Source organism: Babylonia areolata, chromosome 26 (assembly GCF_041734735.1).
Source record: "Babylonia areolata isolate BAREFJ2019XMU chromosome 26, ASM4173473v1, whole genome shotgun sequence".
Lineage (NCBI taxonomy): Eukaryota > Metazoa > Mollusca > Gastropoda > Neogastropoda > Buccinidae > Babylonia > Babylonia areolata.
In genome coordinates, this window is record NC_134901.1 from 25,538,031 (window position 1) to 25,562,285 (window position 24,255).

Below are 24,255 nucleotides of genomic sequence, written 5' to 3' on the forward strand. Positions count from 1 at the left end.
CTGTTTGTGACCATAAACCCGTAAAGCAAACACAAGGAGTGTAAGAGTAATGCTTCATTCCTGCTCTGATTTGATTGCCTTAAACAGCACAAACGTACCTTACAGCTGCAGTACATTCAGTACATATAAATCTGAAAAACTCATTGAGTTTGTTCATCATCATCATCAACATCATCATCATCATCGGGGTTAACTCTCCCCCCTGCCACTACCCTGTCTTCCTCCTCCCTCTTCACTACCCTCCACTATCAAGAGATCATTTTCGCCACTCAAACAAGACCACGCTTATTTGATCTTCTGTACTCATGTACACATGAAGTGGGTTCAGAACATATGCAGCTCTGCACATCCTTTGACTTCGGGAGACTGAATAAAAATCCTCCCACACTTAACCCATAAGACAAAGATGGGACCCAACCCACCCGGCACCACGACCAACATTCAGAACCCTTAGGAATTAACTCCGACATTCTAACCTCTGTTAGCTGTTCCACCAATCACACACACACACACAAACACACACACACAAATCCTTAGGAATTAACTCCGACATTTTAACCTCTCTTAGCTGTTGCACCAATCACACACACACACACACACACACACACACACACAAACACACACACACAAACCCTTAGGAATTAACTCCGACATTTTAACCTCTGCTAGCTGTTGCACCAATCACACACACACACACACACACACAAACCCTTAGGAATTAACTCTGACACACACACAAACCCTTAGGAATTAACTCTGACATTTTAACCTCTGTTAGCTGTTAGCGCCCATCACACACACACACACACACACACATACACACAAACACGCACACACAAACCCTTAGGAATTAACTCCGACATTTTAACCTCTGCTATCTGTTGCACCAATCACACACACACACACACACACACACACACACACACACACACACACAAACACACACACACACACACTCACACAAATCCTTAGGAATTAACTCCGACATTTTAACCTCTGTTAGCTGTTAACGCCCATCACACACACACACACACAAACCCTTAGGAATTAACTCCGACATTTTAACCTCTGCTATCTGTTGCACCAATCAAACATACACACACAAACACAAACACGCACACAAACCCTTAGGAATTAACTCTGACATTTTAAGCTCTGTTAGCTTTTGCACCAATTACACACACACACACACATCCTTAGGAATTAACTCCGACATTTTAACCTCTGTTAGCTGTTAGCGCCCATCACACACACACACACACACACACACACAAATCTTTACCCTTGTCGCACAAAAGAGTTGTTTTGGGAACAATCGTCCCAAGTATTTGAGGAGCAGTACATGGGCCGATGGCCAAAGGCGATGATCCAGGGCCGCTGGCTTCGATATTTATTGGCCTCGCGAAGGTCATTCACCAGCCAGTCGTACTGCTCCTGCACAAACTTCCCGCCTCTGGTGAAAAACACCTCCGAGGAATAGCTGGAACAAAGATAATGATAATGATGACAATAATAATAAAAGATCAGTTTATAGCAAATTAAGTCCCCTAGCATTAATTACAGAGTAATTTCCCTTTTTTTTACTATCTGCACCAAAAAACGTTTGCAAAATAAATAAAACTTCCATGCTTAGCAAAAGAAGTTCCTGCTTGAACAAAAAATGATAATAATGACTGCTCTTGTTGTCGGGTCAGAATATCAGATCAAAGTGCCAAGTTTAGAAAATACAAAAAATATAAATATAACAGTAAATGCAGTTTGCATATAATTAGGCTTCATTTCTTTATTTTTTGGGGCCCATCCCAGAGGTGCAATATTGTTTTAAACAAGATGACTGGAAAGAACTGAATTTTCCTATTTTTATGCCTAATTTGGTGTCAACTGACAAAGTACTTGCAGAGAAAATGCCAATGTTAAAGTTTACCACGGACACACAGACACACGGACACACACACACACACACACACAGACAACCGAACACCGGGTTAAAACATAGACTCACTTTGTTTACACAAGTGAGTCAAAAAGGCAGAAAAGAGGAAATTTCTAGCATAGAATTTCCACAAGTGAGTCAATAATGATGACGATAATAATGATAACACAAACAATACCAATAATAATGATGATAATAACAGAAAGAAGAGTACTTCCACTGCTGCTCCTGATGATAGAAATAATGATAGCAAACATCAGCTTTTACACTGCCCTGGCACTTTATCTGAAGGTATTGGACATGTCTAACAATCAAAATGGTAATAATATTAACAATACTAATATCATCATCATCATCATTATAATCATAATAATAAACATAACAACAATAATAATAAACTATAATAATCATCATCATCATAACAACATTACTTCTACTACTAGTACCAGTACTACTTCTACTAATGACAGAAATAATAAACATAAATGTGCACACTGCCCTTCTCCACGTTGAGTTCACGGCACTAACACAATGATCATTTTACCCAACAACAGCAACATGATTTCCAGAAGGCAGAGAACGAATGACCTCCCTCGCAGATCCCACACACAGGGAGAGAGCTGACCTGATGAAATGGGCGGGGCCGACATTGAAGCTGTACCACATCTTCTCGTCAGTCATAGGCCAGGGAGAGCCCGGCATAGAGAACCGGTGGTTGTAGTGCGTGAAGGAGTCGCTGTCAATCTCTGCAACACACCAATAATAATAATAATAAGAAGAAGAAGAAATACAGAGGCTTACAAAGAGCGGTTCCCCGCTTTCAAGAGCAGGCTCACCGCGTTTTACGGTAAAAACATTCCAAAGGTATAATAATAAAAATGAGATAAAACAATTCACACCCACGAATCATTCACCACACAAAAAAGGCACATATCTCACACACACACACACACACCACTAATAAATTCATCTAACAGCTAAAAATGACACAGAGAATCAAATAGATATAAACGAACAAAAGACTAAAATTTGGAATGAACTGCACATTGTACACACAACATAAAATTCATCTAATTGAGAAAAGAAAACACCACAGACACTTTGTGTATAAACGACCGATTTGAAAATATACCATAAGCATACATATAGTAATTCAATCACACTTCCCAAGGAGTCACCAGCACCCCCCCCCCCTGCCCCCCCCCTCCCTCCCCCACCACAAACACACCCCACGCCTCCCAAACAAAATACATGCCCGGTTAGTTATTTGATAATCAAAAATGGATCGAGTGATTTACATGGATGCTTACTTAGCATACATGTTGCTGTCCATCTCTGTACATACCACCACCCCTCCAACAAAAAAAAACATGCCCAGTCAGTTGAATTTATTTATCAGAAATTGACTGAGGGACTGACACAAAAACTCAGTTAACTCCTGAAGGTGTTGCTGTTCATCTCTGCACACACCATCCCCGGCAGCAAAAACCTTTGCCCGGATAATTATCAACTGAAAATGAACTGAATGATTGATATGGATACTTATCTAGCACCCTGTCTTCAGTGTGGATTTTGCTTTTGGAGGGGTTCTGCAAGCATCCTCTTCATCACTGCTCAACAGTCTTTTCAGGGAAGTTCTCACACACATTCCTCTTCAATGCCATGCTGGTTTGCCAGTTCTTCTTCTTCTTCTTCTGCGTTCGTGGGCTTCAACTCCCACGTTCACTCGTATATACGCGAGTGGGCTTTTTACGTGTATGACCGTTTTTACCCCGCCATTTAGGCAGCCATACTCTGCTTTCGGGGGTGTGCATGCTGGGTATGTTCCTGTTTCCATAACCCACTGAACGCTGACATGGATTACAGGATCTTTAACGTGCGTATTTGATCTTATGCTTGCGTATGCACACGAAGGGGGTTCAGGCACTGGCCGGTCTGCACATGATGTTGACCTGGGAGATGGGAAAAATCTCCACCCTTTACCCACCAGGTGCCGTCACCGTGATTCAAACCCGGGACCCTCAGATCGAAAGTCCAACGCTTTAACCATTCGGCTATTGCGCCCGTGGTTTGCCAGTTCATTTCACGGCCTTTCCAAACCTCCAAATCTGACAGAATACTGGTGCATGCATATCTAAGCAGCTGTTATCATTGCCTTTTTCCTTTTTTCTTTTCTTCCTGAATGGCCATCAATTTTTCTTATCATCATAACGCGTGAAGTTTTCACGGGTTTTCTGAAATGATTACGGACAAAGTGGGGACAGCAGGTTAAATCTGCAAGAAGAGACCCCGCACATTCAGCAAATCAGCACACACAGTCCCACATTTGTCACTCAGTCTTACAAAGTTACATATGTATAGTTCAGCCACGTGTCATGGGAGCCTGTGTTGACTTAGTACATACTTTGCGTCACTTAGTCTTAAATTTACGTATTTTTATTGTAAAGTGCAGGAAGCATCATTTGAGATAGGGGTACTGCGCTATATAAGCCTGCATTATATCCTTGTTATTATAATCGTTATTTGTTTACCATGGTTTCCGGGACAGGTCATGTAGGGCAGGAAGGCTGCAATAGGTTCAATCAGCTCCATGAACTGGTCCCCCACCTGGAAAGTGGAGGGGGGAGGGGGGGGGGGGGGGGGACAGAAATCAAAGGTTTAAAATTCAGTCAGTATCAAAAAAATGTTGGGTTTCTCTATTCACAAAAAAAAAGAAACTAAAAGAAAGAAAATGTTAAATGGCTACTTGGATCAGAAAGTGAAGAGAAGAGAGAAACAGACGCATGTTCCAAGTCAAGATTTATTAATTAAAATGATTTTTCCTCTAGTCAAACCCCCCCCCCCAAAACCCCCCCAAAAAACCACATTCTAAATGGGTACAGATATAGACAGATATTAAGATAGATTATACCCATTTAGAATGTGGTGGGGGGGGGTTTGACAAGAGGAAAAATCAGTTTGATTAATAAATCTTGACTTGGAACATGCGTCTGTTTCTCTTCTCTTCACTGTCTGATCCAAGTAGCCATTAACATTTTCTTTCTTTCTATCTTATAGATAGATAGATAGACAAACGGACATATATATATATATATATATATATATATATATATATATATAGAGAGAGAGAGAGAGAGAGAGAGAGAGAGAGAGAGAGAGAGAGAGAGAGCAAGCGAGAGAGAGAGAGATGCTGTCAAGGAAAACTTCAATAGTATTATAAACATACGCATTTTAAGGTTAAAAAAATACCATGAGAAAAATCACCTCTTTTCTCCCTCTGAATCTACTTCTCCATATTTTTATTCACAGCTTTCTCCCTCCCCCACTATCTGGGCTATCTGGAAATGACAGGGTAAATAATAATCATAATCATAATCATTTTTTTTTTTTAAATCATAGTTCCCTCTCAATGGTGGTGCAAGAGAATGTAGGAGTTGCAGGCTATGAATGAAATCAGAAGGAGGAAGTATTGTGCTGTGTTGCGTTGCAGTGTACAGCATTGCATTGCATTCAAGTGTAATGTATTTGTATTGTATTTGCATTGTATTGTATTTGTATGTTATTGGGCTAACCTTTACTGTTCAATACTATACTGTAAATGTGCTGCCCTGCACTGTATTGTATTGTATTGTACTATTCTGTATTGTATTTTATTGTATTTCGTTACTTTTTTTGGTCACAACAGATTTCAGGGAGAGCATGTTACCTCAGTACAGGGCGCCACCCTTTTTTTTTTTCTCCTTGTCTTCAATCGCATCTGTTTTACAATCAAAATGGATTTTTCTACAGAATTTTACCAAGGACAACCCTTTCCTTGCCGTGAGTTCTTTTTTTTTTTTTTAGATTCAGTAAGTTTTATCATCTCATCCGAAAGACTTGCATCCAGACCACCACTCAAAGGTCTAGAGGAGGTGGGAGTGAAAAAAAGAAAAAAAAAAGAAAAAAAAGAATCCCAGTCCGTATGTGGGAATCAAACCCGCCAACACTTCCTGCTTCCTAGTCCGGCACATTACCACTGGGCCACCACCACACCACCGGGAACTTACCACACCGCCGGAATCTTTCAGGTTGTAGGCGAAGTCACCAGCGTGGATGACGGCAGTGTACTCCCCTGTCAAAGCTTCGTCCACCAGGTTGGGGATGGTGTGAGTGTGAACGCCCAGATCGCCGTACACCAGGAAACGTGGGGACCAGTTCTGCAACAGACATGAGACTGGCTTTGTTGTTGATGTTGTTGTTGTTGCTGTTGTTGCTGTTGTTTCCTCCCAACTTCCCCAACTCCCCAGCATAAAAGCAAGCATGCAACAACCATAAATATATGTATATATATAAATGTTTAAAATTTGAAACAGAAAAAAAAAGGTTGTGGTGCGATGGAGTTAAAATCTAGTAGACTTGCCAAGCCAAACGTTGGCCAAATGAATGACTGTTTCAGCACCTAAGGCAGGGATTGGCTGAATACTGCACAGGCCTTCAAAGAACACTGTATTTTAAGTAGAAAAAGATTCATAAAATAATGAAAAAATACTGCACAGGCCTTTAAACAATTAAAGTATGGGCTTTTAAAAAAAAAAAAAAAAAAAAAAAAGGACACAGAAATTAACTATTTCAAAATAGATTTCTGATGTCCAAACTCAATCAGTTTACTTTTGTTCATGCTTTCAAAAACATAAAAATGTTTAGCCTTTTTCTACTTCATTCTTTTGTGTTGTCGGTGGTGTTGTTTTACTATTGTGCTTCAGCTCGCTGTAAATTAACATCTTTCAGGGGACAGAAAAGAGCAGCTTGCAACTGACCACATCCGTGAAAGGCGTTTTGAAGTAGAAAGGGCCACTCCCAATGTTGTTGCTCAAGGGACGATAGTAATATGTTGTGTCCTTGTGTAGATTCTGTGACAACAAGAAAATTGCAACAAAGAAGAAATCAATTTAAATTTACAGTCTCATGGATGTGAAGCAAAACTGACTGCACAACAGAATCTCTCTAAGTCTTTCACACACATGCATACAAGTACACACTTGATGCTATCGCTCACAAATGTATACAAGTGCAAAAGTACACATGAACACAATCTTACAAGTGCAAGCGCACACATATGCACACACACACATACACACACACTGTGACACACACATACACATGCACACACACACATACACACACACAAATAAACAACCATGGACACACAAACACCCTGACATCTATTGAACATAAAATCAAGATGAAAGGAAAACTATGCTGTCACATGTCCTTATTCTTCTGTGTTCATGGGCTGCAACTCCCACGTTCACTTGTATGTACACGAATGGGCTTTTACATGTATGACTGTTTTTACCCAACCATGTAGACAACCATACTCCCTTTTTGGGGGTATGCATGCTGGGTATGTTCTTGTTTCCATAACCCACCGAACGCTGACATGGGTTACAGGATCTTTAACGTGCGTATTTGATCTTCTGCTTGCGTGTACACACAAAGGGAGTTCAGGCACTAGCAGGTCTGCACATTATGTTGACCTGGGAGATGGGAAAAATCTCCACCCTTTATCCACAAGGCGCCGTCACCGTGATTCGAACCCGGGACCCTCAGATTGAAAATCCAACGCTTTAACCACTCAGCTACTGCACCCATCACATGTTCTATATTGAAGGAAAGTAGCCTGGCAGACACCCACATTTTTTCAGCGACAAAAATTCCTGATTGCAACGACAATCTTTTTTCTAGTCTTCATCACAATCTCTTTCAAATCATGAAAAACCAGAAAGTGTGACAAGTCTTTTTCAGACAGCAACCAGTCAAACTGAATGGCTGAAGTTCTTCCTTATCAGACTGAGCTTCAACCAAAGTTATCTTCAGCTAAACTCTTAAAGCAATTATTTTCAACATAAATTTTTAAAATGTATATAAGTTGATGATGGAGTCTCTCGTCAGACCGACGGATGAGTAGGCAGGCAGCCTTATCTGTCGGTGTGTATATAAGTTATAACATAACTATATATCGGGTGTCCCCCAAAAAAGTGAACCGCTTTTTGACAAGTATTTTCTCAGTGATAGAGAAACCAAATTCACTGAAAATTTTCAAACAGTAACCTTAGGGTATCATCAACAAGTCTGCAAAATATCTAAAATATCAAATTATGCGACTATTGTCAAATTCAAAACACCATGTCAAAAAATCCAATATCAGAGGAAAACTCACTTATTTCAGTTTATGCTCAATGTGGCCTCCATCTTCCTCCACGACTAAACGAAGTTGTTTCTTCCAAGCAGAAATGCTTTCATGTATTTCTTCCACCGATATCTCCTCCCATGACATAATTATCCTGTCCTTTAACGCCGGCTTCATCAATTTGTCTCTCACTTCCTGGTAAACTTTCTCCTTCAGAGTGTCCCATATGGCATAATCCACTGGGTTACAGTCAGGACTTTGTGGAGGCCATTCATCCTTCTTGATGAATTCTGGTGTAGCCTCCTCCAGATGGGCCTGGGTTATCCTACTTGTGTGTGAAGGAGCCCCATCTTGCTGAAACATGTAACTGTTTCTAGGATAAAGACGCCTACAATCCGGGAGAAGATTGTCATCCAATAACTGAATGTAACCTTGGCTCTATCAGTGTCAATAAAATGAATGCTTGTTTTTCCTTTCCAGGATACTCCAGCTGAAACCATTATCTTTTTTGAAAATCTAGAAGTCTCATGATAGAGGAGAGATGGCTGAATTTCTCGTTTCCGTTTCCCGTAGACACGATCGTTTTGGTGATTTTTAGCTATCTCTGATGTAAAATCTTTCTCATCTGTGAAAATGATCCTTTTCACATCAGTGGCCGAGTAGCGGTCATTCAAGTTACGGCAGCGAGTTTTTCTTTTCCCTCTAACATTTTGGTCCCTTCTTGATACCCGTATCCTCTTGAAGGGCTTCAGCTCTAGTTCTTTCGCCAATCTTTGCACAAAAGACTTGCTCACTTGTAAATCGCTTGCAACTTCTCTAAGAGATTTGTGGGTCCCTGGGTTCTCCTCCTGGGACTGAATCAGTTCAACACAGTCCTTGTTCTCCTCTGAACATGCAGTCTTGGGTCTCCCACTGCCAATTTATGTGCTACTGACCCTGTAGTGAGTATTTTACAGTGACATGACTCCACCCCTTGCCTGGAAATTCCTTTACGATCCTTCTTCCACCCCAGCCTTTCTCCTTGAAACAGTTTTCAATGGTAACCTTATCACTTTCACTCAAAGGCATGGTTGATCCTTCCAAACTGAAACTTTGGATAGAACTGATTTTGGACACAGACGACAATAAAAAATTTTTAAAAAATCAATAGACTTGACACACAGACAGGCTATTTTTAGACTGACACTGACTGACAGATGCTAACACCTGGCAGCTGGCATGAACATGATGAAGGTCACATTGCACAGCTCTGATATTGGATTTTTTTGACATGCTGTTTTGAATTTGACAATACTTTGCATCAGAACTTTAAGATATTTTGCAGACTTGTTGATGATACCCTAAGGTTACTGTGTACAAAATTTCAATGAATTTGGTTTCTCTATCACTGAGAAAATACTTGTCAAAAAACAGTTCACTTTTTTGGGAGACACCCGATATATGTATCTCTCTCTCTCTATAGATCTATAAAGAGAGAGACAGACAGACAGACAGACACAGGGTGATAGTGATACAGAGGGAGAGTGAAACCGAGAAAGACAAACAGACAGACAGAGAGACAGAGACAAAGACAGAAGTACAATCAATATGAAATAAATCATTCAAATGATTTCCAACATGACTTGAAAGTGATGGTCAAATACACAAGCTAAATTAGTTGATGCATTACTTATCATTAAAGACAGAACCTAAAGAAAACTGATTTATTGACACAGATCACAATTATAAATTATTCTAAATAAATAAACTAACATAATAAAAGTAAAACCCAAACTGACCAATGGTAACTCAATTGATTTACCAACACTGAATACAACTGTAAATTCTAAACAAACAAGAAAGGCAAGGCCTTCAAGACTCACTTTTGATACACACTTAAAGAAAAAAATAATGATAAAAACGTATAAAGATTAAAAATCAGTTTGTTGAAAACTGTTCTCTATTCATTATAATTATACACAGTTTCACGTAAAAAAAAAAGAAAAAAAAAAAGGCTTCAATGCAGATTCGAACCATGGATGTTTCAGTCGAGAACGAGTGGTTTTATCCACTGCACTAATGCAGGTTCAATGCTGATGTTCAAAAACTATTATTTGAGCATGTTCTTTTAGCGGATAATCGACAGCGGCAGCAAAGTGATAATGCCGTTTTAATCACGTCGATGATTATTTAAGAAATTCTTTTCATTTGGCAGTAAAGGAGACGCTGCCATCACATCAGGAACATGTTTTGTCAAGATCTGCAGCACTGACCAGTGCCGTGTAGACGACGTTGACCCTAATTCAGTGAAATGATTGATTCAGATTTTCTTTTCTGTTCATTCTAGTTAATTCAGTGTCCACTTTAGAATATTCATATGTAGTAAATACATCAATAATGTAGTTAGTGTCACTGTAAGTGTTCTGTCCAGAATGTGTGTTTCTTTGCTTTTAATTGCGAACGACAAAAATGAGGTCATGGCGTCTTCTCACCAGACAAAGGGGGTAACAGCAGTTTTCGGAATCCGGAACGAATATCAACGAAATGAACAGTCAATGATTCAGAAATACAACTAAATTTGGAAGACCTACAACCTATTATTGGTATGACTGTAAAGATTCTTTTTTCCTATTATGTTTTAAGCCACATTTCGAGTTGGCAGACAAAGTATTTCCAGCGAAAATGGCAATGTTAAAGTATCCCATGGGCAGGCACACACACACACACACACACACACACACAGTGACAGTGACACACACACACACACACACAAACACACACAACCTAACACTGGGTTATAAATTAGACTCTGTTTACACAAGTGAGTCAATAAACCAGCGAAACAACTAGTTACCAGCAATGAAAACATCTTTACATTCTAAACTATCAAAATACCTCATTTACCAACACTGTGCACAACAGTAAAAATTCTAAACAAAGTGACTATCAAAACAGCTTATTTACCAAAACTGAACAAAACTGTAAAATTTCTAGACAAATAAACAACCAAAATTAATGAGCACTGAAGGCAAATTTCCAAACTGACGGTTAACTTGGCGCGATGAAGGTTGTGCAGACCATAGGCATTTTGTTCCCAAAATTCTGTGCTGCTTCCTACAACCTTCCAGCTCCATTCCCACGGGCCAGTGGTGAACTCTAGCTCCGTCGTGCAGATGCCGTCCGTGGCCCACATCACCACCACCTCATCCAGGGCATCTCCGTAAGCAATGTGCACGTGCTGAGGCTTGCAACTGGCTGCAGACGATAACAATCATCATTATCCTCATCATTATCATTCAGACATTGCTAAAATTCTTCACTGGGGAAAATAATGGTATTCAACACACTGAACGTTATCATATTATCATCTTCTCAACATAGTGCTCAAATTCCTAACTAGGAGAAATAATTATAATCAACACCCTCAACATTATAACCTATTCATACTGCTCAAATTCTTAATTGGGGAAAAAGTCCTAATCATCACCCTCATCACTATCACAGACATCTTGCTCCAATTCTTAAACACAAAACATTTGTGTTGCCTTGAAGATCCATCCATAAATTGTTATTGTTGTAAAATCTATACACATCTGTGTTGCTTCACACAACTCACAAGCAAAGATTTTATTTTTCTTGTGATGGTGTCTTGCTGTGCTAATAATCCAACATTTTAGAAAATAAAAAATGCTACTGCACAGTGTGCAAATAGCCAAGGAATCAGTCTTAATTCTGCCCAGTGCTGTGATCTCACACATTTTTTGAACAGTTCTAACACTTTTTATCCAACAATTTCTGAGTGCTCACACTCAAAGCAGTTGCAAACCTGTGACAAGTGCAAGGGTTTGTGAATGCTGAAAACAACACTAACTCAGCTGAGTATGTCTTCTCATTGAGTATACTGTCCTGGCTATGCATCTGCTGACAGAAGTATATGTATGGTTGGTGATAACTCTGCTCCAACAACTGTTAACTAGGCTGCTCATAATGATTGTGAATTAGGCTGCCGATATGGACAAAAACACAATATAGTCAGTTTGCCTGGCAATTAAACATCAAGACAGAGGTCTGATCTGAATATGAGGGCATGGCATGGATCAGTTTCATTCTGGTACTGTAGCCAGTTCGTGAGCTGGGCAATTTTTGTCCAAATATGATCTTTGGTAGAATGTGTTTGCTTTTGTGGCCAATGCATTTTCTCCTGCATGCACTTGATTTTTTGTTAACAACAGAATTTTTACAACCTTTTATGCATAGCTATACATTTCCCACTGTTTATATTCATCCTTTTCTTCCTTCTAAACACAACAACAACAACAAAAAAACCTATGTCATCTTCCTGATCGACAGATGACTTACTTAGTCATGATTAAGTGCATGAGGGGGGTAGAATTTCTGTTCCTACAGCCTACTAATCTCTGACATTGATTACTTTTTTTTTTTTTACAGGCTATATCATATTTTCATTTGACACTCTGCATGTGTATCATACACAAAAAGGAGGTTCATGGAACCACAGACTGAAAGTCCAGTGCTCTAATTATAAGGCTTATCATGCCTGAGCTCTTTTACTTCAAGAATTTGAGGACTGGCAGCAACTGCAACTACATCTACATTATATATATATATATATATATGTATGTATGTATGTATGTATGTATCCTAACACGATATTCATAGTATGACTATGAGTATGAGCTTAAAAACTACAAAACAAACGAAAAACAACAAAAACTAAATATATATATATATATATGTGTGTGTGTGTGTGTGTGTAAATAAATAAATTATTTTTAAAAAATTAAAGAAAAATTCACATAAAACGTGAAAAATTGTGAATATTACCCCCCGAGGCTTACCTTCGTCTTCCTCAATATTTCCATCTACGAAAGATGCAATCAAGATCACTAGGGCAGCTGCAGTTGAAAACATCACTCTCTTCACTGGAACCCCGATTGGCTTTTTACACTTCCTCATTTCGTTGATAAACGATGCCAATGTGTCGAGAACTCAAATCAACTGAAACGACCGTGCTGTTGTCTTGAAAGCTGTATGCAGAGTGTTACTCGAGTCTGGATAAATATCGATTGGGGCGTTCTGTTTTAAGCTTGGGCTTTTCTGTCCACTGCGGGTGCTGCAACAGCTTGTCGTGTCACATCATCGCACAACTTGTGTGCGTGATCCTATGCATGGCCTCTCAAATTTGTAACAAGGGGAATAACTACAATACTACAATCTTGAGTGCCCCCGTTCGTCGCCTTGTGATCAACAAAACAAAGGTGACAAGAGGGTGAGATGGCAGAATCTCGTAATTTGTGGGAGGGGAGAGGGTGCGTGTGTGTGTGTGCATGTATGTGTGATCAGGGGTGCAGGAACAGTAAGAGTGAAGAACGTGTATGTGTGCGTGTGTGTGTTTATATTTATTTACCTTTTAGTAACGCACACACACTTCTGTTCATGCACATACACAACACAAAATGTGAGCACGCGCACACAGACACGCACAGATAGACAGACAGACAGACAGACGAACAGACACACACACACACACACACACACACACACACACACACACACACACACACACACTCACACATGCGCGCGCGCACACCAACACACACATCACGGCACCCAAAATTTGATCATGGAGAGAAGAAAGATAACCGCTGCATACTTCTAATGTTCTTTTTGTCTGGAGTTTTGTCCCTTCACTGGCTCGCCGTCGGAATTTCCACAGAAAGAAAGAAATGGGAAAACCTGTCCCGTGTTTTTAGGCGGTGCACACACAGACACACACACACACACACACACACACACACACACACGCACACACGCACACACACATCCGTGCACACATAAGGCACAAACATGTACTTGTCAGGGTACACACAGGTACACACAGATACACGCCGCTCTTGTACACACAGATACACGGCAGTAGCTCTTGCACACACACACACACACACACACACGCACACACGCACGCACACACACACACACACAAGCACGCACGCACGCACACAAACACACACACACACACACACACACAGAGGCGACTGCACATTTATGTCAGTAGATGCAAGAACGCAGGCACGTACACAGACACCCACACTGAGGTACACACGGAGATCCACACACAAACAACCCACCCCCACCTCTCACACACACCTACTTTCATAAATCTACCCAAGCCCATACACATACACGCGGCACATACACGCGCACATACACACATCCAAATGCATGAACGCACGAACGCACGAACGTTCTCCCATACACACATGCACGTGCAGACATATAAATGTACGATTAAACGCACTCACACACACACACACACAAAGACACACACACAAGCGCTCTCTCTCTCTCTCTCTCTCTCTCTCTCTCTCCCTCCCTCTTGGCAAGAGGAGTGGAACACCCAGACGGACAACAAGCTCTTCCAGATCCGTCCAGACCTAAAAGAGACCCTCCCTTCGGGGGTGAAGAGCAGAAAGGAGTCTGTGCTGTGCAGACTGCGTGCGGGGCACACTTTTTTTTTTTTTTTTTTACTCATTCTTACTTGTTGAAGGGGGAAGAGGCCCCTCGATGTATTCCCTGTGATGAGCCTCTCACCGTGAAACACGTGCTCCTTGACTGTTGGGATCTGCATGACGTTAGACACAGACATTACACGGCGGTTTCTTTGAAGACTTTGTTTCGTGATGTCCCTCCGTGGGCGCTGATGGACTTCTTAAAAGAAGTGAACATTTTTAACCAGATTTGAAGGTTTTAAACTATGGAAGTTTTTTTTTTAACTTTGCAGTGGAAAGTTTGAAGTGGTGACTCGTTTTAAATTGTTTTTTTTTTTTTTTTTTTACCGTTGTTGTAGTTATTAACGCGGCGATAGCCTTGAGATGGCCTTAGTGGTCGGCGAGGCTCTAAGCACCATAATTTCATTTCATTTCTCTCCCTGAAAGTCTTTCTCTCGAACACGCACGCACACACACACACACACACACACACTCACGCGCGCCACCACCCCATACATACCACCCGGACCTCCAGACCCCCACCCAACCCCCCACCCACCCACAGACACCCACCCACCCCACTCAACATCCACTGACTCTCACAAACAGACACATCTCACCGCTTCCGCCCCCCCCCCCCCCCCCCCCCCCCCCCCCCCACACACACACACACATGCCCCCCCCCCCAGCCCCCCTACAAACACATATATACACACACCAGTACACACACACATAAACACACACACGCATTGACAAACATACACGTACGCACGCTCACACGGCCCCCCACACCCCCTCCCCGATTATCTCGAACACACGTGTACGCGTGTGCTCTCTCTCTCTCTCTCTCTCTCTCTCTCTCGCTCCATCTATGTATCTATGTCCTCACATACAAACACACGATCTCTCTCTCGGTCTCTCTCTCTCTCTCTCACACACACACACTTTTTCTCTCTCTTTCTTTTTCTCTTACACACACACACACACACACACACACGCACGCACACACGCACACACACACACACACACACACACACACACACACACAGAGGAATGCACGCACCGACAGTCAGAGAGATGGACACTGAGGGAGATGGACAGTCAGGCAGACAGATAAACACGCACACATATACACCAACACACGCGCGCGCACTCGCAAGCATGCACTCTCTGCTTCTGACTCTCTCTCTTATCCTCTCATATGTGTGCGCTCTCTCTCTCTTCCTGTCTCTCTGTCTCTCTCTCAAGCACAAAATCTCTCCCTCTGTCTGTCTGTCTCTGTCTCTCTCTTTCTTTCCCTTTTCCCTCTTCTCATTTCTATCTGTCTGTTTCTCTCTCTGTATGTCTGTCTCACGAACACACACACACACACACACACACACACACACACACACACACACACACAGAGACTCACAAACACACACACGCACACACACAGACTCACAAACACACACACGCACACACACACATACACACGCACCACTACCACCACCACCACCACCACAACCACATACAAACATACACAGAGGCGAGCACATTTTAGGTACATGCATGAACACAGACACGTACACAGACACCCACACAGAGGTACACACACACAAACAACCCATCGTTTGTGTTGCGTTGCGTTGTGTTGTGTTGTGATGTGTTGTGTTGTGTTGCGTTGTCGGTGTTGTGTCGTGTCGTGTCGTGTCGTGTCGTGTTGCGTTGCGTTGTGTTGCGTTGCGTTGTGTTGTGTCGTGTGTTGTGTCGTGTCGTGTCGTGTCGTGTTGCGTTGCGTTGCGTTGCGTTGCGTTGTCTCATTTCAGTTTTGTCACGTCATACTTCTCACTCTGAAATTCGTACTAGTCTCCATGGGGAGACGGAGTCATGGAGGGGATTTTTCTCTGATTAATTTTTCCGCGGACAACCCATTTGTTGCAATGGGTGTTTTTTTGTTGCTGTTAATTTTATGTTGCGCTAAGTGCATGGACGGGACCTCGGTTTATCAGTCGTCTCATCCAAAAAGACTAGTGCCCAGACCACTACTCAAGTTCTAGTGGAGGGGAGAGTAAAAATAAAATCCCGGTCACAAATTGTGTGCGTCGCTGATTGTATGGTCAGTCATTAGATGGATCATGGCAAACCCATTTTGTGTTATTTCGAGCATGTCACTTTGAGGATTTGAAAAACCACCCTGTTATTTATCAGGTTGTAACCAGCAGGAGGCGGAATCGGTCAGGCGGTGGACTTCTCATCCAATGTTCCCCAGCGATCAAAGTTCGAGGCCCCGTTTCACGACAAGGTCTTGTTTCCCAAGAAAAGCGAATTTAAAGAAGTCAGGTGAAGATTAGCCGGGGATGTGTGAATGGATGGTGAGGCGTCGGGAAAAAAAAAAAAGACGAAGAAGAAGAAAAAAAAAGAAGTAAATGATAATAGATATTTAAAGACCAGCCTGAAAGACTTGCCTGCGCTCTCCAAGGAAATAATTCACTTATTGCGCCTTGCTGTTTTGCTGTGCCTTGTCTAACTGGGGCAAACTACTTTTTTTTCATTCGTCAGTTAGCTTTATTATTATTATCATTATAATAAACATATGGACAAATACAGCCACAGATGGTGTGTATACATAGAAACAGTGAAATGCAAAAAACTGTTCTCACTTTCTTTTCTTTTCCTGTTTCTTTTTCTTTATTCTTTTTTTTTTTTCTTTTGGGAGAAAACTCCACCCCCCACCCCTCACCCCATTCACACATTGGCGGAGTGAGGAAATTCATGGCAAAGCGTCTTTTCCTTGTAGTCAGGTCTTCTCCCATACTTTTGTTACAGATTGGTAACTTGTGTTTGGTTTGTAAAGGTAGTTTAAATCAGTGTTACAGTCACAGATAAAGCCAACAAAAACAAAAACAAAAACGGTACAAATATGCATGGTTGATAGTTCCTGGCCATTTGTTTCAAATGGATGAAAATAAGGACAAGCTCCATGTCACATCCACTTACAGAGACGAATGAATCAAGAACACACACACACACACACACACACACACACACACTGGACCCCTCACCCCCACCCCTCCCTTCACCTCCCTGTCCCTTTCCCCCTCCTCCCTCCGCACTTCTCTTAACAAGATAGGCGAGTCGTTTCTCTGCAGATGTGTCTATATCAAAGACTGTTGTTTTTTTTCAGTTCCCATGATGGAATGGTTGGGAAGGATGGTTTTGTAGCAATTTTTTTTTTTTTTTTTTTTTTTTTTTTTTTTTTACATCAACCTCTGAAACACTGAGAATGCCTTCGGTAAAAATACTGATGAACTTTAAGGAATGGATCATTCTGACCCTTTTTGCAAAGTCCTTGTCCGATTTTAGAATTACTTCATTTTTTGGCAAAATTAATCAAACACTGTGCTTCATATAATAAATTTTGCGGCGTCTGTCTTCATCAAGGGGTAATACTCCTGCTTCTCTATAGGCTCCAAATGTAGATGTATGCGATGGTACTCCAAAAGCAAGTTTGTACGCTTTGCAATGTAACTTCTTTAATACATGTTTTGGTGCACTAAAAATCATCTTTTGGGCATAGGTCAGTTTTGAACGTACAAGGGCAGTTGACGAACAGATAAGTGCTTTGACGTCCTGTCCCCATTGTTGTTTTCTGACAATTTTAGAAAATTTGAACTTTCTCTTGCTTTGTTGACTATGTACTCGATGTGGTAGTTCCAGGTACGTTTGGATGTAAGAAAAACCTCTAGAAATTTGAAAGTTTGAGTATAATATATGATGTTTGCATCTATAGTAAACACAGGAAGTTTTTCGGGATCGTAACCCGATTTAAAAAAGCACTATACTCGATTTTTCCAATGATAAAGTTTTTCCATTTTCTGTCATAAACTTGTTGATTTTATCAAATTTCCGTTGGTAAACCTTCTTTGTATAATTCAAAACTCTGGTAGGAGTTTTGCATTTCATTGTTGCTTTCATCCGCAAAACTGATATAATCAGCGAACGGAGATAACATTGCATATTTTGACAATTTATTTGGTATATCTGCTAATAATGTTAAATAACAAAAGTGCGATAACTGATCCTTGAGACAAACCATTTCAAGTTGTCTAGAATTTGAATACGTACTTCCTACTCGTATCTCTATTTGTATGTTTGATAGAAAGTCCTTGATATAATTGTACATAATTTTTACTAGTTATACCAAAGTTTTTAAATCTTGTATGATAGAAGACTGTGCAAAACTTGTTCATATGCCTTTTTCACATAAAAAAGAGTGTTGCCAGAATGTGTGTTTTTTTTTTTCTGTTTGGCAAACTGTTGCTTTACTTGAGTTGTTAAATTTTACCAGATGGTCAACGGCAGACCGGCCTTTTCGCACACCAGCTTGGTCGACAGTAAGTAATTTGTGTTTTTCACAGTATGAACCATCTATACAGTATAATATTTTCCCATAGGTTTGCACGTGTGTGATGTTTTTTGCAATTCGTCGATAGCTTTGTTTATCTGTCCTGGGTTTTCCCTGTTTGTGAATTGGGACATTAACTGGCTGTTTCCAAACGAGTGGAATCTTACCTTCACTTCAGCATTTCTGAAAAACAAGCGAAGAAAATGTATCACATTCAATGGTATGTGTCGCAGCATTTCATTCGAGATTTCGTCAAAGCCAACAGATGTTTTCTCATTGCTTAGATTTAAAATGCATTCTTTGACTTCGTGCAGTGTTATTGTAGCGTTTATGCAATGATCAGTTATTGTGTGTGTGTGTGTGTGTGTGTGTGTGTGTGTGTGTGTGTGTGTGTGAGCGCGTGCTCGTGTGTGTGTGGAGAGAGAGAGAGAGAGAGAGAGAGAGACAGACAGACAGACAGACAGACAGACAGACAGAGACAGTGACTGAGAGTGTGTGTTTGCGCGCACATGTGTGAAGGTGTGTTTCCACTGAAAGCGACACTGGAGTAAAACGAACTGAACAGACACAAACCATGAAATAAAAAGCACTTTTCTTTATTCGTCAATCATTGGTTGGTTGTTGCTTTTTACATTATCATGATTACAAATCAATGTTAAATCCGGTATCTGAAATTATGTGTAGCTATATTTGTGTAACTTGAATATGTTCCAAACGCTCATACAATGTATGGCATCCTCATCAATGTCAAGTTTGATTAGATTTTTTTTTAATAAAGAATTGGCAGGAAAAACAAACAAATATTCTGTTCGCGCTTTTATATAAAAAAGAAGAAAAAAAGAAGGAAAAAAAAAAAAAGGAATAAAAAGACACTGAAACTGTAAGGCAGCCAAAGTGCGGAGTTCATGATTCTTGAATGCATATAGAAAACAAAAGGACAAGCACGTTTATCTATTCATGATCAATTATTGGAGACAGAGAGAGAGAGAGAGAAGAGAGAGAGAGAGAGAGAGAGAGAGAGAGAGAGAGAGAGAGAGAGAGAGAGAGAGAACGCATTATAATTGAGGTCACTCTGAAACCCTCTCAAACAAAACAAGTCTGTACAGAAATTGTCAAATTAATGAAATGATCAATTCTGAATACTGACATCCAGCAACTGCCGTAGGCCCGGTCATATATGTCTCAATGATGAAATAACTCTTGTTTCAACGACAGTGATTAAAAAAAAAATTAAAAAGAAAGAAAAATAGATAAATAAAATAAAATGAAACAAAAAATGGAATAAAAAAACAAGTAGTGATGGGGGAAAAGTATGGAGCCTTAGGCCTTTTTCCGACTCGTATACTGTTACACCATGCACAAGACAGAACACTTTATTTAAACGTCTTGAATGCACAAATTGTCACGATGTAATCCGGTCATTTATTCATCAAAAAAACAAAATAAAATAAAATAAATAAATAGATAAATAAGACAGACAGACAGAGACAGAGAACAATAATCCGTGTCGGCCATTGAAAAACGATTGTGTAACAAAATTCAGTGGCACACAAAGACACCAGTATTCAGAGTGAAAGAGAGAAACGTTTCTTATTTCAATGGTGGAACAAACTGTATCAATGCGAGGAGACAGCGTGATGGGATCAGATTCCAGTAAAATGGTGTTGTATTCTGCAGTTAAAGAGAACATTTTTCGGTTCCAAAAAACACTAATAAAGAATGATGAGTCAGTCACCAATGAACTTGACAGATGGGAACAAAACAAAGACTGAAAGTATATAGGTATACTCATGTAGAGTAAAATGATAAGGTATGACTGAATATATATATATATATATATATATATATTCAAATGAGAGAGAAGAGAAAGGAGAAAAGAGAGAGAGAGAGAGAGAGAGGGAGAGAGAGAACAATGATCATTGGTAATCCTGAAAACGATTAAAAACCCTAAAATGGGCTCCAGCAACTGTAACCAGCCCATCATGGAAACCGGATAAGGCACCCAGCAAAGTTCATATAGTTTTCTAGCTCCTTCCCGCGGGCTGTTGAGAACCGACACATTAGCCGGTTCGAAAATGAACTAAAATTGTGAACAGCAACAAGAAGAGAAAAAAGTAATAGGCAGTCGACGTTCTCACAGTAGTCCACGAATCATATCTCCTCTCTACTTGTTTTTCTTCCCGACATTTTCTACAGATAATGTCAGCAATAGCACTCCAGATACTAAATGTCAGTTGTGCAAGCAAACATGAACGGGCTGAATCATGCGAAGGTGTTCTTTGATGCAGGCATGAACAGTCACAACCAAAATGCCGAGAAAGGAACTGGATCCACCTTTGGTTCAAACGCTCCATGCATGCACAAAGCAAGCAATGGCTTCCGCACAACCACCAACCACATCGCCCCGTGTAAAAAACAAAACGAAACAAAAAAACTCCCAGTTGGGGGTAGGGGCTGGGGAATGAGGGGGCTTGGGGAGGGGGATGGGGGGATGGCGAAGACACTCCCCGTGGATTTTTCTTCCATATGATAAAAACGATCCTCTCGGGAATTCAGCACCTCAAGTAGAAAAAAAAACCCTCATCTGCGCTTAAATACTGGGCGTTTACAAGGTAAATCATGGTATTTTGAACGCCTGGAAGCACTTTTCAGAGGTAACACGGCAAAGGACGCTTAGGAAGCGCACGCACTCATAACCACACATGATCGTGCATGTCAAAGGTCGCTCTTTCTGGTTGCCAAAGTCAGCGATATCTGCTCGCTTAATCAGGCATAAATTATAACTACAATTTTCGGAAAGCTGTCACGTGACCGGTAAAGGTTGAGGACTCACCTACAACCAAAATCAAAATATTATGCAAGATTGAATAAAATTTCAATACCGACGAGACGATATTTTGTTTACTAGACTGTGTCAATAACATGGCAGCTGATATGAAAATTAACTTTAAATGCCAGATCTCCTGAAAAACAACCAAACCAGCAAACACACAGGCAAATGAGCACCCTTCTCCAGACACAAAACAGAACGACATGGAATGAAAATCCGGCCCACCACCATATGGCTATTTCAAATGATTCAAAATATACAAACAGAACATGGAAGATTTCAATTGGTACACATCATTTGATCCGTGTAGTTATAAATGAATCAAAACACACAACAATAAGCCAAACTCCACACACACACACACACACACACACACACATATATATATATATATATATATATATATATATATATATCAACGAAACAGAACAATAAAAAGAAGACTAAACTAGCCAAAAATACAATGAATTCTGTGAGAAAAAAAGAAAGGATGTCAAAAGCTGAACGTTCAAGCATAATGATCAGTCATAATGATAAAGTGCATTCACCCCCACTGATTCTCTCTATTCCTTGCTCGCTCGATCTCTCTTCACATGAGGCATTGACCTTTGATGAATTAATCAGTCCTCTCCCTCTCTCTCTCACACACACAAACATACACACTCTCTCTCTCTCTCAGGCCCCAGGTTTATTTATTTGCCGTTGATCAGCTTCTTGGTCTGCCCGCTCCCGTCCGGAATATCCATCTCGAAATCGTGATCGTCGTTGAAATCGTCGTCGTCGTCGTCTTCATCGTTGGTAGGCGCGTACAGCTTGGTTTTGCCGTACTTGTAGTCCATCACGTCCCACCTCCGCACCGATCTCCGCTTGGCCCGGCCTTTCACCTTCACGACGACGGCGATGATGATGATCAAGAGAACGAGGCCGCCGAAGGAAGCGCCGATGATGAGTCGTCGGCTGTCGTCGGCGGCCAGCATGTTCTTGGTGTCCTGCACTGGGTCGTGCACGTTCAGCACGCCGGGCTGTCCGCCGGTGGCCACCTGGGAACACAGTGGTTATTTGTTGGGGACGTCAAACTTCGCTGGTCACGCTAGCTCTTGACAGTCCGTCATGTCCGACGATGATGTTCGTCAGTGCTTTTCATATTCTCGCTAGGTCAAACAAACGTTAGCTGGACCTTAAATATGTGTGGAGTGGTGGCCTAGTGATAACGCGTCCGCCTTAGAAATGAGAAAACCTGAGGGTATTGGATCAAACCCCGCACTCGCTAAAGTTTTCTCCTCCCTCCACAAGACTTTGACTGGTAACAAGACCTTGACTAGTAGACTGGACGCTAGTCATTCGGATGAGACGATAAACCGAGGTCCCGGCCGTGTGCAGCATGCACATAGCGCACGTGAAAGAACCCACGGCAACAAAAAGGTTGTCCCTGGCAAAGTTCTGGCCAGTAACCCGCTTTTTAAGTGAAACAAATGCACATGCACACAGAATAAACAAGGTGGCGCTGCATGCACTCTCCCCGAATTTGACACAGACATCTGTTGTGACAAAAAGCAATGCAATACAAAAGTGCAACACAACACAGAACACCACAATACAATACAATCAGTACGGTAAGTCATGAAAAACAACGATGTCTATAAGAATAACCATGACAATTAATGTGTAAATCATAAAATAGATATATGCTAGATGCGATACTTTTCAGACAGTACTAAGTTGAGCTGACGCAAAGAGCGATAATTAGACGGTATATAATCAGTACAATCATCCTATAAACTGATGATGGTTGAAACTGTAAATAGACCACAAATAACCAGTACAATAACCTAGCAAACTGATGATACGAAGAGCAATAATTATATGGAATTAAGCAGTACAATAACTTAATAAACTGATGATGGTAAGAGCCATAATTTGAGGGTACGTAACCAGTACAGTCTTCACATTGGCCCGTACTGCCATATGGTTATGAAACTCTGATCAATCCCAATCCGAATAGAAGAAACACATACACACACACACGCGCGCGCGCGCGCGAGCACGCACGCACACACATACATCAGGGTTGGGTTAGATAAGCGATCGAAGCAGCGCTAAGATTGCTTTGTATTAAGAATCGTCCTAATCCTGTACACTAATCTCTAATCTGTGTGTGTGTGTGTGTGTGTGTGTGCATACATACATACAGAGACAGAGACAGAGAGACAGATATATATATATATATATATATATATATATATAAAAGACGGTGGTATTGAAGATGCCTGACCTACGTACAACCCCATCACGCAGATCAGATCTCGATGAGGGCCCACAGGAAAGTGTAAGAAAGGAAGGAAGAAAAGAAATAAGGATGGAAAGGATGGAAGGAAGGAAGGAAGGAAGGAAAAACGAAAAGGGAGGAAGGAAGGAAGGAGTGAGGGAAGGAAAGGAAGCGAATAAATC

At 40.9% G+C, this 24,255-nt stretch overlaps 2 protein-coding genes across 3 annotated transcripts in view; both read right to left on the minus strand.

The window, feature by feature from the left end:
- Nucleotides 1-13,260, minus strand: part of LOC143300656 (acid phosphatase type 7-like) — a 24,153-nt gene extending 10,893 nt beyond the window's left edge. The window contains exons 1-7 of the mRNA XM_076614484.1: nucleotides 12,941-13,260; nucleotides 11,128-11,336; nucleotides 6,730-6,822; nucleotides 5,980-6,129; nucleotides 4,465-4,540; nucleotides 2,559-2,679; nucleotides 1,283-1,480 (exon numbers count right to left, since the gene is read on the minus strand). Coding sequence (XP_076470599.1) covers nucleotides 1,283-1,480; nucleotides 2,559-2,679; nucleotides 4,465-4,540; nucleotides 5,980-6,129; nucleotides 6,730-6,822; nucleotides 11,128-11,336; nucleotides 12,941-13,058 — 965 coding nt within the window. The 5' untranslated portion in view covers nucleotides 13,059-13,260. The remainder of the gene's footprint in view (nucleotides 1-1,282; nucleotides 1,481-2,558; nucleotides 2,680-4,464; nucleotides 4,541-5,979; nucleotides 6,130-6,729; nucleotides 6,823-11,127; nucleotides 11,337-12,940) is intronic.
- Nucleotides 13,261-19,557: 6,297 nt separating this feature from the next.
- Nucleotides 19,558-24,255, minus strand: part of LOC143300241 (acid phosphatase type 7-like) — a 47,754-nt gene continuing 43,056 nt past the window's right edge. For both annotated transcript variants that reach the window (XM_076613828.1, XM_076613829.1), the window contains exon 11: nucleotides 19,558-22,847. In XM_076613828.1, the coding sequence (XP_076469943.1) occupies nucleotides 22,500-22,847 (348 nt within the window). In that variant the 3' untranslated portion in view covers nucleotides 19,558-22,499. The remainder of the gene's footprint in view (nucleotides 22,848-24,255) is intronic.